This window comes from Leucoraja erinacea, chromosome 19 (genome assembly GCF_028641065.1).
Source record: "Leucoraja erinacea ecotype New England chromosome 19, Leri_hhj_1, whole genome shotgun sequence".
Classification (NCBI taxonomy): domain Eukaryota; kingdom Metazoa; phylum Chordata; class Chondrichthyes; order Rajiformes; family Rajidae; genus Leucoraja; species Leucoraja erinaceus.
This window is the reverse complement of record NC_073395.1, coordinates 10652187-10667247: the sequence shown is the minus strand read 5'-3', so window position 1 is coordinate 10667247 and position 15061 is coordinate 10652187. Positions and strand designations below refer to the sequence as shown.

The 15061-nt window shown below is 39.4% G+C and overlaps 1 protein-coding gene across 1 annotated transcript in view; it reads left to right on the top strand.

Annotated features, from left to right (window-relative positions):
- The window catches only part of nampt1 (nicotinamide phosphoribosyltransferase 1), a 37591-nt gene that overhangs the window by 15587 nt on the left and 6943 nt on the right, over nt 1-15061 (top strand). Inside the window, exons 4-9 of the mRNA XM_055650269.1 lie at nt 1387-1515; nt 1671-1829; nt 4405-4541; nt 5823-6048; nt 8424-8543; nt 11950-12090. Of these exons, the coding sequence (XP_055506244.1) occupies nt 1387-1515; nt 1671-1829; nt 4405-4541; nt 5823-6048; nt 8424-8543; nt 11950-12090 (912 nt within the window). The remainder of the gene's footprint in view (nt 1-1386; nt 1516-1670; nt 1830-4404; nt 4542-5822; nt 6049-8423; nt 8544-11949; nt 12091-15061) is intronic.

Here is a 15061-nt window from a genome sequence, read left to right as displayed (position 1 = left end):
CTAATCCCATTATTTTTTGATTATCATTTAACATTCACAAATCAACTGCTCTCTTTTGAGTGAGACTCGTAGGCCTCCTGGGCAGAAAATTCCAAATGTTCATTACCTACTGAGTGAGGAAATATCTTCTCATTTCAGTTTGAAATGGGTGACTCCCTTTGAGACACTGCCTCCACGCCCCAGAACTATGTGAAATATTACCTCGCATCTACCTTCAAATTCCATAATGATTTTTCACATTTCAATTGAATTACATTATTCTTGACTCTGGAGAGTGAAGGCCAATTTTACTGAATCCTTCCTAATGGGGAAAAACGATAGTGATTAAGTAAATTGGGCCTATATTCTCAGGAGATCAATCTGGTGAACTCTTTGCAAGTAAGTATTTCCTTCCCTGAGCAGTGGCTAAACCTATACATCCAATTCCTAGTGTTTTCTAGACAGGCCCATTCAAATGCAGTAAAATGTCTTTACCTGTGTATTTAGATTGTCTGATAATAAAAGCCAACACACTATATGCCTATCTAATTGCTCGTGGTATCTGCATGTTAGCTTTCAATGGTTTGTGTGCAGAATCCAAGGTGCCTCTGTGCCATCATTTTTTAATCAATCGACTGTCCCAGATATAAGTTTTAAAAATCCTTAGTGAACACACCCATATTAGTTCTTTTGATGTACAAACGTGTATATGGGGGAGGAGGGGTCAGGTTCAGGTTAGGTTCAGCTCCAACTCAATAAAAAGTCCGCGAGCATTGCCACTTTCATTTCACTGCACATCTCGTATGTGTATGTGACAAATAAACTTGACTTGACGATGATCGATGTCGTATTTGAGACATGCTGAACTTTCTGTGATAATAAGAATATATTTTTGAATTGGGAAACAATAGTTTAACATCATTGTAAAGGGCTATTGAGGGTGTTGCAAAGTTTGGCAGTACATGTGTCTGTTTTTTGTTTGAGAGAGCGGAAAGGGATTGGCTTCCAAAGAAAACGATAGTGGCCGCAGAGAACACCAATTGTGCCAGGTTTATGTTTTAATGGGAGCTAAGAATGACAATTTGGTCATTAACAATTTACTGTAACTATCAAAATTGATAATTCAATGAAGTAGCTGAAAGTTTTTAACCACTTCTATTTTCACTTCTTGTAATGGCAAATTTTAAAACTTTAACCGAAGCATTGATTTTGATTGTTTGCCCCCTGGAAACCAGTGAACAGAATGTTGCTGATGGAGCAATTGTATTTGGCTTATATTTTTTTAAAAAGCATGTTTCAGAATGTTTTCATAAAAAATTCAGTGCATTAAAATAATGTGTTAAGTTTGGATTGTATTTCAAAAATGCTGAAACCTTGTTGCATTTGGATTTTGATTCTCCATTATAGAAACACGATGGTCACCTTCCAATAGAAATAAAGGCTGTTCCTGAAGGAAGTGTCATTCCTCGGGGGAATGTTCTCTTTACTGTCGAGAATACCGATCCAGAGTGTTATTGGCTAACTAATTGGGTTGAGGTATGTCTGCAGTTTATTTATTACTTTATAAGAGTGAAAAATACTTGCACCACATTCAGGCTCCCAGATTTTTGTTGATTTGTTCTGTATTTTGTCGGCACGCAAAACATTGTCTTTTGGGAGCAGTGAACTTGCAATTTCCCCTTGGTTTCTAGACATGTCTTGTTCAAACATGGTATCCAATTTCCGTGGCTACCAATTCCAGAGAGCAGAAGAAAATTTTGGCCAAGTATTTAATGCAGACTGCTGGTAATTTAAATGGACTGGAGTACAAACTTCATGATTTTGGCTATCGAGGAGTTTCCTCTCAAGAGGTAAGAATATTTTTCAAGGAATTTGAACTGAATAATCAAAGGCTTGTCTAAGAAATCGGCCAGATTAACAAAGTATTTGAGGTTCAGTTTGCAAAAACTTTGTGCTTTTTTATTTAACCAAAGAGTGAATTGTGGTCCCACCTGCCTGTGCTTGGTCCATATCCCTCCAAACCCGTCCTATACATACACCTGTCTAATTGTTTCTTAAATGATGGGATAGTCCCAGCCTCAACAACTGCTCTGGCAGCTTGTTCCATACACCCACTACCCTTTGTGTGATAAAGTTATCCCTCGGATTCTTATCAAATCTTTTCCCTTCATCTTGAACCTATGTCCTCTGGTCCTCGATTCCCCTACTCTGGGCAAGAGATTCTGTGCATCTACCCGATCTATTCCTCTCATGATTTTATACACCTCTATAAAATCACCCCTGTGCTCCAAGGAATAGAGACCCAGCCTACTCAACCGCTCCCTATAGCTCACACCCTCTAGTCCTGACAACATCGTCATAAATCCTTTCTGAACACTTTCAAGCTTGACAATATGTTTCCTATAACATGGTGCCCAGAACTGAACACAATATTCTAAATGCGGTCTCACCAACGTCTTATACAACTTAAACATGACCTCCCCACTTCTATACTCAATACTCTGACTGATGAAGGCCAATGTGCCAAAAGCCTTACCAACCTGCTGTCGTCAAGGAACCATGCACCTGCATTCCTAGATCCCTCTGCTCAACAACATTCCCCAGAGGCCTACTATTTACTGTGTAGGTCCTGCCCTTGTTAAACATCCCAAAATGCAACACCTCGCACCTCTCTGTATTAAATTTCATCAACCATTCCTCAGCCCACCTGGCCAATCGATCCAGATCCTGCTGCAATCTTTCACAACCATCTTTACTATCTGCAAAACCACTCACTTTTGTATCATCAGCAAACTTGCTAATTTTGCCCTGTATGTTCTCATCCAAATCATTGATGTAGATGACGAACAGTAATGGGTCCAGCACCGAACCCTGAGGCACATCACTAGACACAGGCCTCCAGTCCGAGAATCAACCTTCCACCATCACCCTTCCTTCCATGGAGTCAATTTGCTCTCCATTCCACTATTTCTCCTTGGATCCCATGCGATCTAACCTTCCAGAGCATCCTACCATATTTCCTTTGAATATTTGATCATCTTTTAAACGTTACTACTGCACTGGGCTGGAGCCAAAATATGGCTTGGTCATGGGTTCTTACTATAAGTAGAAACATGATGGGATCAGTTTCTTGGAAATAGCTGTTATTGCCAACATCCTTAAATCTCCCTTCCCCCATCTGGTGCTGAAAGCAGGAGGCAGCCATTCAAACAGAAGCGTACAAAGAGATGGCAATGAATGCATTGTCAAGTAAGGTGCATAGAAGACATGTCAATTGGTAGCGAAGTTATGCATTCTTGTATATCTTACATGAGTATGATCATCGTAGGCCCCCTCGTTCATGACTGACCATGGGTGATGCATCCTAGTTGTTGGTCGGATGCAACCCTGGGTGTTGTCATATGGAGGATAGGCTGTTGCCCATGCAGCATGTCCCCCTTCTCCACGTCGCTGATCGATCCAAAGGAACAGCAGGGCTGTTACAGTTTGGCACCAGCGCTGTCGTAGGAGCTGTCAGAGCAAGGTTGTGAATAACAACGAACTGCCTTAGGGGCACTGACTCCGGATTTTCTTGAGGTTTACTCCTGGAGCATTTTCCATGGCTGGGTATGACCTCAAGGCAGTGGAGGTTTTAAATCAGAGTTTTCCCTCTCCCAGATGGACTGCCTTCCCAGGCTGACAAACCCCATCTGCCCGAGACTCATGGGGCGGGAGCATCTACCTTCCCGTGCAGGTCTATAGCACCTACCCACTGCCCGCACATGAGTATGACCGCACATAAAAAAAACATTTTTTTCAGCAAAATGTCACTGGGTAAAAATACTGATTTTCAGGTACGAGAATACTGAAATACTGTGACAGAACTTGGCAGCTCTGGCTATGTGTACCATGTTGCTTCCTGACGTTGATCACTGTCTCCTTTATCTTGCTTTTTAAACTATAATCTAAGATACTTGGGAATGGATTTATGTCCCTTGGATCTACCATGCTTGGCCTCAAATAATTTTTTACATTCCATTTGCTGCTTATTCTTTATTCCAGAAAATAGGCTTAGTATATTCCTATCAATATTTGTATCACAGACCCACAATCCCAGAAATAATTTTGCTGAATCTTAGTTGTCATCGATGCAATGCAGCAATGTCCTTTTGTTGGTAATAAGTCCAAAATTGGTACTCCAGGTATGGGCTCACTTAGGCCAAACATAATATTACAGCATCTTTCCTGTTGTATTCTCTTGCGATAAAGGGCAACATACTGCTTTAGTTGTTGCATCGGCGTTGATGTTCATTGACGGCTTGCCAAGAACACGGGTTCCTTTGAACCTGAAATGTTTCCCACTTTAAATACGTTCTAAAACAAAGTTTATATTTTGCATGCTTCAGTATGTTTGACCTGGTATCACAATAGAAGTTCTCCTTTCAGACGGCAGGTATTGGGGCATCTTCTCATTTAGTAAACTTCAAAGGAACTGACACAGTTGCAGGAATCACCGTAATCAAGAAGTATTATGGAACAAAAGACTCCGTGCCAGGCTTTTCAGTGCCAGCAGCTGAACATAGGTAGGCATATGTTAATTGAACTTAAAAACATTTTTGAGCAGTGCAAATAGTGTTTTATAATGTGTTGTGAAGGGGATTTTGCAAAGTATTTGATACTTAACTCTATCTGCTTATTATGTGGGGAAAGATGATGAAACCTAACACCATCCTATGTTGAATTAAATGATAATATTTGATTATCAACTCGTTATTTGAATCTTGAAAGAATACTTGTAGTCTTGCCAAATCTCATTTTAATAGATATTAAATTTGCATTTGTAGATTAATATTAAACTTTCATTCTTGTCAGACTAAGTTTTGCTATTTGGAAATCTCAGAGTAGAGATGAGTTGTTAATTCTGTCCTTTGAGATGAGAATATTGTTGTAGTAATATTCATTTTCCTTTTTAAATAGAGTTCAGATATGGCATCAATCTTAACAATACCTTGTTTTGACCACAGATTTATAATTTGTGTTTTTTTTATAGTTCTGTCAATTTATTTAGTAAAGTTCTGACACGTTCACTTTTCGCTTTGATATATGTTGTACATAGCATTGGCTCACTCTCTTGCATATGTTCTGAAGAGCTTAAAAGAAGACTTTTATATTGCACCTTTTTGATACATTCAAGATGTCTTTAAATGGTTTGCAAACAATGAGGTATTTGTGAACGACAGTCACAGTACAGAAAATATAGTAGACAATCCATGCCCAGTGATAAATACAACAGCAGTGTGATATTGACCAACTAATCCACAAGCAATGTTGAATTGAGGCAGAAATAACATATGATTTTTGTGTTCAGCTGAGAGAGCATAAAGCGGTCAATTTTAAATGAAATTGAATGAGAATAACGCGACATCTCATTTTTTTAAAAAAGGTGGCACCCTCATTACACAGGCGTGTCAAGTCTCTGGAGTAGGGCTTGACTGAATGACTATTACCAGCTGAATCAAACCATGTACCCGAAAATAGCTGTTAATGCCAACATCCTTAAATATATATTTCATTTATTGTAATTTTGAGATTTCCCTTTTAACCAAATTCTCATAAAACCAAGTGAATATTGAACTTCAGGAAAGGCCAAATTTTGGTCAGAATTGCTTGTAATTCAACAATTACTTTTTAATTTGTTATTCTAAAGGCAATACTGAATATTGTCCAGTTTTTTGGGGGGGTTTTTCCCCTTGCATGTCGTAAAAAAATGTCATTTAGGTATGTTCTTTAACCTTATCTGTTCACAGTTGTCTATCATTTTGGTTGCTTCTTGAATAGTTTCTGTATTTCCTTTCTATGAATAGTACCATTACAGCATGGGGAAAAGACCGCGAAAAAGATGCCTTTGAACACATAATGAAGACGTTTTCTACAGTGCCTGTATCAATTGTCAGTGACAGTTATGATATATATAACGCTTGTGAAAAAATCTGGGGTGAAGACTTAAGAGATTTGATAGAAAGAAGGAGTGCTGATGCTCCGCTCATTATTCGGCCAGATTCGGGAAATCCACTTGATACGGTTTTACAGGTAACTTGTTTCTCTTCTTAGTTCCTAGTTTAATGGTATTTATGTTTCGATTAACTATAACAAAAATATGTTGCTAAAATAAAGCACACATCAGAAGTATGAAAAACACACCTTGAATACATCTGCATTGGAACTAAAATGGTAAAATATGCGTGGGCGGCACAGTGACGCAGTCGTAAAGTTGCTGCCTTACAGCGACACACTCTTGTATCATCCCGACTGGGTGCTGTCTGTACGGAGTTTGTACATTCCCCCTGTGACCTGTGTGGGTTTTCCCCGGGTGCTCCGGTTTCTTCCCACACTTCAAAGATTTACAGGTTTGTAAGTTAATTGGCTTCTGTAAATTATAATTTAACCCTAGTATGTAGGATAGTGCTAGTGTACGAGGTGATCACTGGTCGGTGTGGTCTCGGTGGGCTTGTTTCCACTTTGTATCTCAAGTCTGAGTAAGAAAAACAATTTAAATGCAAAAATTCTGGCACTGTTATGATTTTGGCAGATTTTCTAAACTATTGGATGTTACTCCTAGTATGTGAATACTTTTATTTCGCATTCTGTTTGTTAAAAGTAATTTAATAAATTTTCCAGAGTGCCCAGTGAATTTAAAGGGAGCGAGAATTACGTAAGTGCCCTGGACCCAGGTACCAGTCACAAACGTATCAATGTTCCTAATCCCTGACGCTCCAGACCCCAATACTAGTACATACCTGGCCCATACACTGGATCCTGGCTGCAGCCACATTCTAAACACCAGCTTTGGACACCTGTCCTGTTTGCATTCTAGCTCATTCCTGATCTAATGAGTGAGCTCAATTCCAGACCATCAGAATGTTTAAACAGTGGTGCAACGGTGCTGCAGCTGGTTGAACTGTTGTATCACAGTGCCAGCGACCCAGGTTCAATCCAGACCTCGGGATCTGCCTGTTTGCACATCTCCTTGTGACCGCATGAGTTTCCTCTGGGTGCTCCTGTTTCTCCTCGCATCCCAAAGACGTGGGTTTGTAGGTTAATCGGCCTCTGTAAATTGCTCCTAATGTGTGGGGAGTGGATAAGAAAGTGGAATACATAGAACTATTGTGATGGTTGGTGTGGACTCAGTGGGCTGGAGAACCTGTTTTCATGCTGGATCTAAAATGGGATGCCAGAATATTGGAGTATTATTGTTAGAAATACAATGTATATAGATAGATGTTTAGTCTTTGTAAGAATTTTATTAGACTTCCACTGATATGGTTCTACTTGCTGTTTGGTTAGTTCTAATTGCCTGGAAATTCCTATCTTACTTACTGTAAGCAGACAGCTCTTACATATGGTCCGAAGTTGAAAAATAAAGTAAACCTGAACCTTGCACCTACAAAACGTGAGATTTTTCTCTCATGAGTAACAATGCTTGCATTTCAGTTTAAGGAGGGAGAACTCCAAGGCGAAACTAGATGATATTTGATTGTTCTATCCTGGGAAATGCTTCGATCACAAGTAATTAATGTGTGACTTAAGAATGAAAAGAAAAGTACTTGAATGTTTGAATAGTCCATGCGTTTGAGGAGGAAATGCAAAATGACTTTGGAGGCGTACCCTTCCTTAGAGATCAGAGGGTGCGACCAAAATGTCAGAGCAAATCTTGTCAAGGGTGATGCACGAGACTAGAGATGAGTAATATTAAATGCAGATAGATGGCAGCCTCGTGTTTGATTTTGAAATCCACAGATATGAACTATTTTCAAGGAGATAATACTGAATAACTGCAGAAATGTTTGAAAGTAACTAAATTGTGGAACAAAATTGGAATTTAAAGTTAACATGATTTTTGGAGGCCAATAAGAGCAGATTCTGTTGTACTAACTATCGTATCGATTTGATTTTTCGAGTGGATATTGGAGCTGGATGCTTGAAGTCCAGATTTAAGTTGTGCATGAAAAGTTTCTGTGCAAGGATATAATACCAATTAGTTTGGGTGGAACTTGCTGATAAAGAATCGACTGACGGGGATGAGTGAGCTAAAAGGAATGTTGGACTTGAGAGTTGTATTCAGCAAAATACTCAGAGTCCGTGCTGAAAGGATTCTTTTGCATTGCGGCAGAGTCAATGTGAAGATATTGAAAGGGATGAAGATATGTAAAATCAACCAACTGCAGAATTGGCTAATTTCCTATTTCCAAAATTAACTATTCTGAGCTCTCTCAAAATAAACGACCATTAGGGTCAGTTTTGAGTTGAATTGTTTGAACCATAGGTTTTTCCTGAAGATTAATTGCATAACTCAATACTAGTGTCTAATTTTCAAACAAGCATTCATACCATTGATGTGATTTGTTGAATAATTGATCTTTTGATTGTTATCTGTTGAGTTATCAAAATCTTAATTGTTTCATCAGGTTCTTGAGATTCTTGGAAGGAAATTCCCACCAACAGAAAATTCTCAAGGTTATAAAGTACTTCCACCGTACTTAAGGATCATTCAAGGAGATGGCGTGGATATCAACACTTTACAAGAAGTAATAATGAACAGCCCAGAAAACTAATCACTCCGTACCCTTTTGCTTTTTAGCTGGTTGATTTCAGACATTGCAGCTGAGTTCCTTCCCAGCTGAGATCCTTTTCCCCAGCCAACAATGAACCATTGTGGATTTCACCTTTCTTTGATCATTGTTGCTGGCTTTAATTTGTTGATTTCATGCCTTTCATTAAATTGTTGGGTTTTTTTTGTACCTTTTCATGCCTCTAGTTTCCCTCTCCCCTGATTTAGTCTGAAGAAGGGTCTCAACCCGAAACTCCACCTTTTCCTTTTCACAAAAGATGCTGCCTGACCCGCTGAGTTACTCCAGAATTTTGTCTATCTTCCTTCATTACCAACATGTTTAGTTGATATAACTGCTCAAATATGTATCAACCAGATAATTTTGAGGTTAGTGACTTCAACTTGGTTGGAGTTGGTTTTAAGGAAGGCTTAATAGGATGTAAGAAAATGGACCAAGAGAATCAAAATGACCCCATGCTGTGCAGTCCAAAAGTGTGGTGAAGGCTTTTTAACTATAGCTGATCAATGTGGAGGAGATGTAACTAATGGCAGATGAGCAAATATAGAGAAGGAAAAAGAAGCAAATAAAGGTGGAACTGGGAGATTGTGCACGCAGGTGCAGAAAATGCTCACCAAATCAAGCAGGATTGAAGGAGAGAAAATTGAATTCCTGTTTGAGATTGCCTTGCATCAGAAGTAATCAATTTTGACCCTGTTGTGGAGTTTAATATTGAATTCCAATCCTATACAGACAGAAGATGATGATGTTGTTCCTCGAGCTTCAGATGAGCATATTTGAAAGAATAAAGCCAGCATGGGAATGGGATGGAGAATTAAAACGATGGGGAACTAGAAGCTCGAGGTCTTCTGGACTGAATGGAGATATTCTGCTGTGGTCACTCTCTCTGATTTTAGTTTCTGCAATGTGGAGTTCTTGAGATTCTTGGAAGGAAATTCCCACCAACAGAAAATTCTCAAGGTTATAAAGTACTTCCACCGTACTTAAGGATCATTCAAGGAGATGGCGTGGATATCAACACTTTACAAGAAGTAATAATGAACAGCCCAGAAAACTAATCACTCCGTACCCTTTTGCTTTTTAGCTGGTTGATTTGAGACATTGCAGCCGAGTTCCTTCCCAGCTGAGATCCTTTTCCCCAGCCAACAATGAACCATTGTGGTTTTCACCTTTCTTTGATTATTGTTGCTGGCTTTAATTTGTTGATTTCATGCCTTTCATTCATTTGTGTTGTTTTTGTACCTTTTCATGCCTCTAGTTTCCCTCTCCCCTGATTTAGTCTGAAGAAGGGTCTCAACCCGAAACTCCACCTTTTCCTTTTCACAAAAGATGCTGCCTGACCCGCTGAGTTACTCCAGAATTTTGTCTATCTTCCTTCATTACCAACATGTTTAATTGATATAACTGCTCAAATATGTATCAACCAGATAATTTTGAGGTTAGTGACTTCAACTTGGTTGGAGTTGGTTTTAAGGAAGGCTTAATAGGATGTAAGAAAATGGACCAAGAGAATCAAAATGACCCCATGCTGTGCAGTCCAAAAGTGTGGTGAAGGCTTTTTAACTATAGCTGATCAATGTGGAGGAGATGTAACTAATGGCAGATGAGCAAATATAGAGAAGGAAAAAGAAGCAAATAAAGGTGGAACTGGGAGATTGTGCACGCAGGTGCAGAAAATGCTCACCAAATCAAGCAGGATTGAAGGAGAGAAAATTGAATTCCTGTTTGAGATTGCCTTGCATCAGAAGTAATCAATTTTGACCCTGTTGTGGAGTTTAATATTGAATTCCAATCCTATACAGACAGAAGATGATGATGTTGTTCCTCGAGCTTCAGATGAGCATATTTGAAAGAATAAAGCCAGCATGGGAATGGGATGGAGAATTAAAACGATGGGGAACTAGAAGCTCGAGGTCACTCTTATGGACTGAATGGAGATATTCTGCTGTGGTCACTCTCTCTGATTTTAGTTTCTGCAATGTGGAGGGGACTGCATCGTACCATTGCCTTTCTAATTGCTGGTTGAATTAATAGCATGCTGATCTTCATCGCAAGCGGATGTGTGCACAAAGGAAGAGACTTGTAACAGAGTCTTGGTGATGCTGTATCAATAACACTGACCAGTCACGTCTCCCTGATAAGGAAGGATGCATTTACAATAGAGAGTGCATCATATTTATCCTTGGTAGGGTGAGTTTGTCATATGTAGAGGTTAAAGGATTTGGCCTTGACTACCCTGAAGCTTTCAAGAATGAGGGGGATCTCATTGAAATTTTCAACTTTCTTCAGGGACGAGACTGAATAGTCATGCAGTTAAAGTTTCCTCTGGTTGGGAAATCAAGAATTGAGGGTCATAGTGTTAAGATAAGATTTTGGCTGTTTAGGAAAGATTTGAAAATAAATTCCTCCACACAATGGATAATGAATCTTTGCAATTCTCTACCCAGGGGGGGCTGAGGAGGCTCAGTGTCTGAGTCCAACACCCTTTGTCTTGCATCGAAAATTAGAAAAACATCTAATTGAGTCTTGAAGACTGAAATGTGTTACATCCTTCAAGACTTTTTTTTATTTTTTTATTTTTTTAATCTGTAAACTAGCCTCTCCTGGACACTGTCCATACTGTCAGATCAACATCAAATCATTTTTTCTCTCGGCAGATGCCGACCTTATTTGCAGCATTCTCAATTCAGGTTTTCACCCGTTATATTCAACACCTGCCATCACTTTTCCCTCACCTCTGTCTGCTCACCTTGCCATAACTGCATCTTCTACTAACAAATTACCAATCATTTAACAAACCTTCACCCCGAGCAGCATTTGTCAAGTGGCAAGTTTAGCTTTCATCCTGCGAAAGAGACAAAGTGCTGGAGTAACTCAGTGGGTCAGGCAGCATCCCTGGGGAGCATAGATAGGTGATGTTTCAGGACAGAACCCTTCTTCACACTGGCTTTCATCCTTTTCTTCTCACCATTCTTATCCCTTTTCTGCTGTTTTAACATGGTTAATATTTCACCTTGTGTCTCCACACATGCTGCCTGATCTCTTGAGTATGTCACAACATATTTTATTTCTGTTTTTAGCATTGGGGGTTGGAGTTTGTGCAGGACATAGGGGCCAGTGCTAATGGCTGTGTAGAAAATGGCCCATTTTATTATCAGGGATATATGCATCATTTACACACCTATATTTAATGAGCACATTCTCTGTGGCAAAAAATGTGAATTGTATTATTGGAGTTTTCGTAATGAAGTTCTAACCGGTGGATACATCTACTTTTAAAATGAGCTAAATATGTCTAATAGTCTATATGTATTGTACTGCACCATATGTAAGTGGATTAACAGAAGCATGCTTTGTTTTTTAGATTGTACAAGGAATGAAGGAGCATAAATGGAGCATTGAAAACATTGCCTTTGGATCTGGTGGAGCTTTGCTGCAGAAGATGACAAGAGATCTTTTGAATTGTTCCTTCAAGTGCAGTTATGTGGTGACCAATGGCCTTGGGGTATGTTTTATAAAGTTGTTGGATAGTATTTGAAACCGTTTAGTAGGTTCTGTGAACTTTTTTTAATATCTGGGTAGAGAAATTAATTTGGGCTTGATATCCACGTGTTTGGCTTGTTTGAATAGTTAAAAAATAACATCATGAAGCGAATCTGGTAAACAGGGTTTTAAATGCAGGGTGGTTATTCATTATGTCCACTTATACAGTGCAGTATTACATTTTGGATTTAATTTCATGTTTAAGTTGAATTATCTTAAAACTATAATTAGGATCATAGAATATCTCACAGAAGATTAAAATCTATTTGTTTTCTCATCTGTTGAAATCTAAGATCACTGTTCAATTTAAGAAAGAACTGCAGATGCTGGAAAAATCTAAGGTAGACAAAAATGCTGGATAAACTCAGCGGGTGAGGCAGCATCTATGGAGCGAAGGAATAGGTGACGTTTTGGGTCGAGACCCTTCTTCAGACTGATGTGGGGGTGGGGGGGGGGGGGTGGGAAGAAGAAAGGGAGAGGCAGAGACAGTGGGCTGTGGGGGAGCTGGGAAGGTGGGAGAAAGCAAAGACTACCTGAAATTGGAGACGTCATTGTTCATGCCGCTGGGGTGTAAACTACCCATGCAAAATATGAGGTGCTGTTCCTCCACTTTGCGGTGCGACTCACTCTGGCCATGGAGGAGGCCCAGGGCAGAAAGGTCGGATATGGAGTCGAAGTGCTGAGCCACCGGGAAATCGAGTTGGTTAATGCAAACTGTGTGGAGGTGTTGGGCGAAGCGATTGCCAAGCCTGCGCTTGGTCTCACCAATGTAGAGCAGTTGACAGCTAGAGCAGCGGATGCAATAGATGAGGTTGGAGGAGGATTAATTTAATATTCCTCTTCAAAGAGAATGCATTAAAAAATATATTTATGGACTGAAATCTTGGATAAATGTAGCAGGCAATTTATATACTGATGGCAAAAGTAACATTCTTTTGGGGAGTTCCAAACCAGTAGAGTGATAATTTATTTTAACCCATTGATAGCTGTCTGCAACTAAATATTCTCAGTTCACTGTCATATTAGAAAATTGCATGGATAGTCAAAAGTTAATTGGAAGATATTGAAAAGGACAATGCTGTCCTTTTCTGGAAACAAAGTAATGTTCAAAATTTATTTCCATGTCCCCGCCAAGTAATTAATTGGTAACTGCTGCTCAAAAACCTTCTGAATAGTATAGATTTAATAAGTGGCAAGTGAGTTCATGTCTGTAAAAAATTCATTTCATCATCTACTGGCGATGCCATGCCAGGAAGAATGGCATTTATTGTCCTTCATGTATCGCTCTTGTTTTCCAAGGCCATATTGCAGTGCCTTGAATTGAGCACAGACCAAACCACATAAGAATTACAAATTTCCTTAATTTCCTAATAAAGTGAAGCAGATGGGGTTTCAAGGCATTGGTATTTGTGAAGGTGACGATTATTTATTCTGGCTCTTCATTTTTGATTTTTGTTAATCAGCCAAATTTAAAATTCAGCTGCTGCCATGCTGGGATTTGAAAATGTCCTTGGTCATTGTCTCAGCAGTCTTGACTAGTGATCTAGCAATGTAATCATTCTTGCCATTCTCAACATGGAGACGTACAGCACAATGTCCATGCCCAACATGATGCCAAAATAAACTAATCTCGTATGCATTCAGATTATTATCTGAATGGTGTCGGATTAGGAAAAGGTGAGGTGCAACGAGATCTGGGTGTCCTTGTACATCAGTCACTGAAAGTAAGCATGCAGGTACAGCAGGCAGTGAAGAAAGCTAATGGCATGTTGGCCTTCATTGCAAGAGGATTTGTGTTTCGGAGCAAGGAGGTCCCACTGCAGTTGTACAGGGCCCTGGTGCGACTGCACCTGGAGTATTGTGTGCCGATTTAGCTATCTAATTTGAGGAAGGACATTATTGCTATTGAGTGAGTGCAGCAGTAGGTTTACCAGGTTAATTCCCATTTGGCAAGACTGACATATGATGAAAGAATGGGTCGACTGGGCTTGCATTCACTGGAATTTAGAAGGATGAGAGGGTATCTTGTAGAAACATATAGAATTGTTAAGGGATTGGATAGGCTAGATGCTGGATTGGGAGAGTCCAAAACCAGGGGTCACACTTTAAGAATAAGGGATATGCCATTTAGGACTGAATTGAGGAAAAACCTTTTCACACAGATTTGTGAATCTAGAATTCTCTGCCACAGAGCAGGCAGTGGAGGCCAATTCACTGGATGTTTTCAAGAAAGTTAGATAGCTCTGAGTTAAAGGAATCGAGGAGTATGGGGAGAAAGCAGGAACGGGGTACTGATTTTGGATGATCAGCCATAGTCATATTGAATGACGGTGCTGGCTCAAAAGGCCGAATAGCTTACTTCTGAACCTATTTTCTCTGTTTCTATATCCACGTGGTACTTAAATACCTCAACACCTTCATCGTCTCTGCCTCTGCGTTTCAGGCACCACCACGCTGTGTAGGGGAAAAAAACTTGCTTCACATCTCCTTGTGCTCAGAATATTTTTATAGCAGCAATTAATAAGTATATTTCCAATTTGTATTTTTTTTCAATGGTATACGGGCAGTCTGATTTGAGGTGATTATGCTAAGCAAATTATCTAGCAGCACATTAACTGAGAAGAAATGCGACCAGTATATTGGTAATCTAATTGCTTTATTCCTTGCTAAGGAGGCTTTAATACTTATTTGCAGTAATTCTAATTAATTGCATTGCATCACAGTGATGTCTGATAAGGTTATAGGATGTACAGTGCCCTCCATAATGTTTGGGACAAAGACCCATTTATTTATTTGCCTCTGTACTCCACAATTTGAGATTTGTAATAGAAAAAATTGCATATGGTTAAAGTGCACACTGTCAGATTTTAATAAAGGACATTTTTATACATTTTGGTTTCGCCATGTAGAAATTACAGCAGTGTTTCTACATA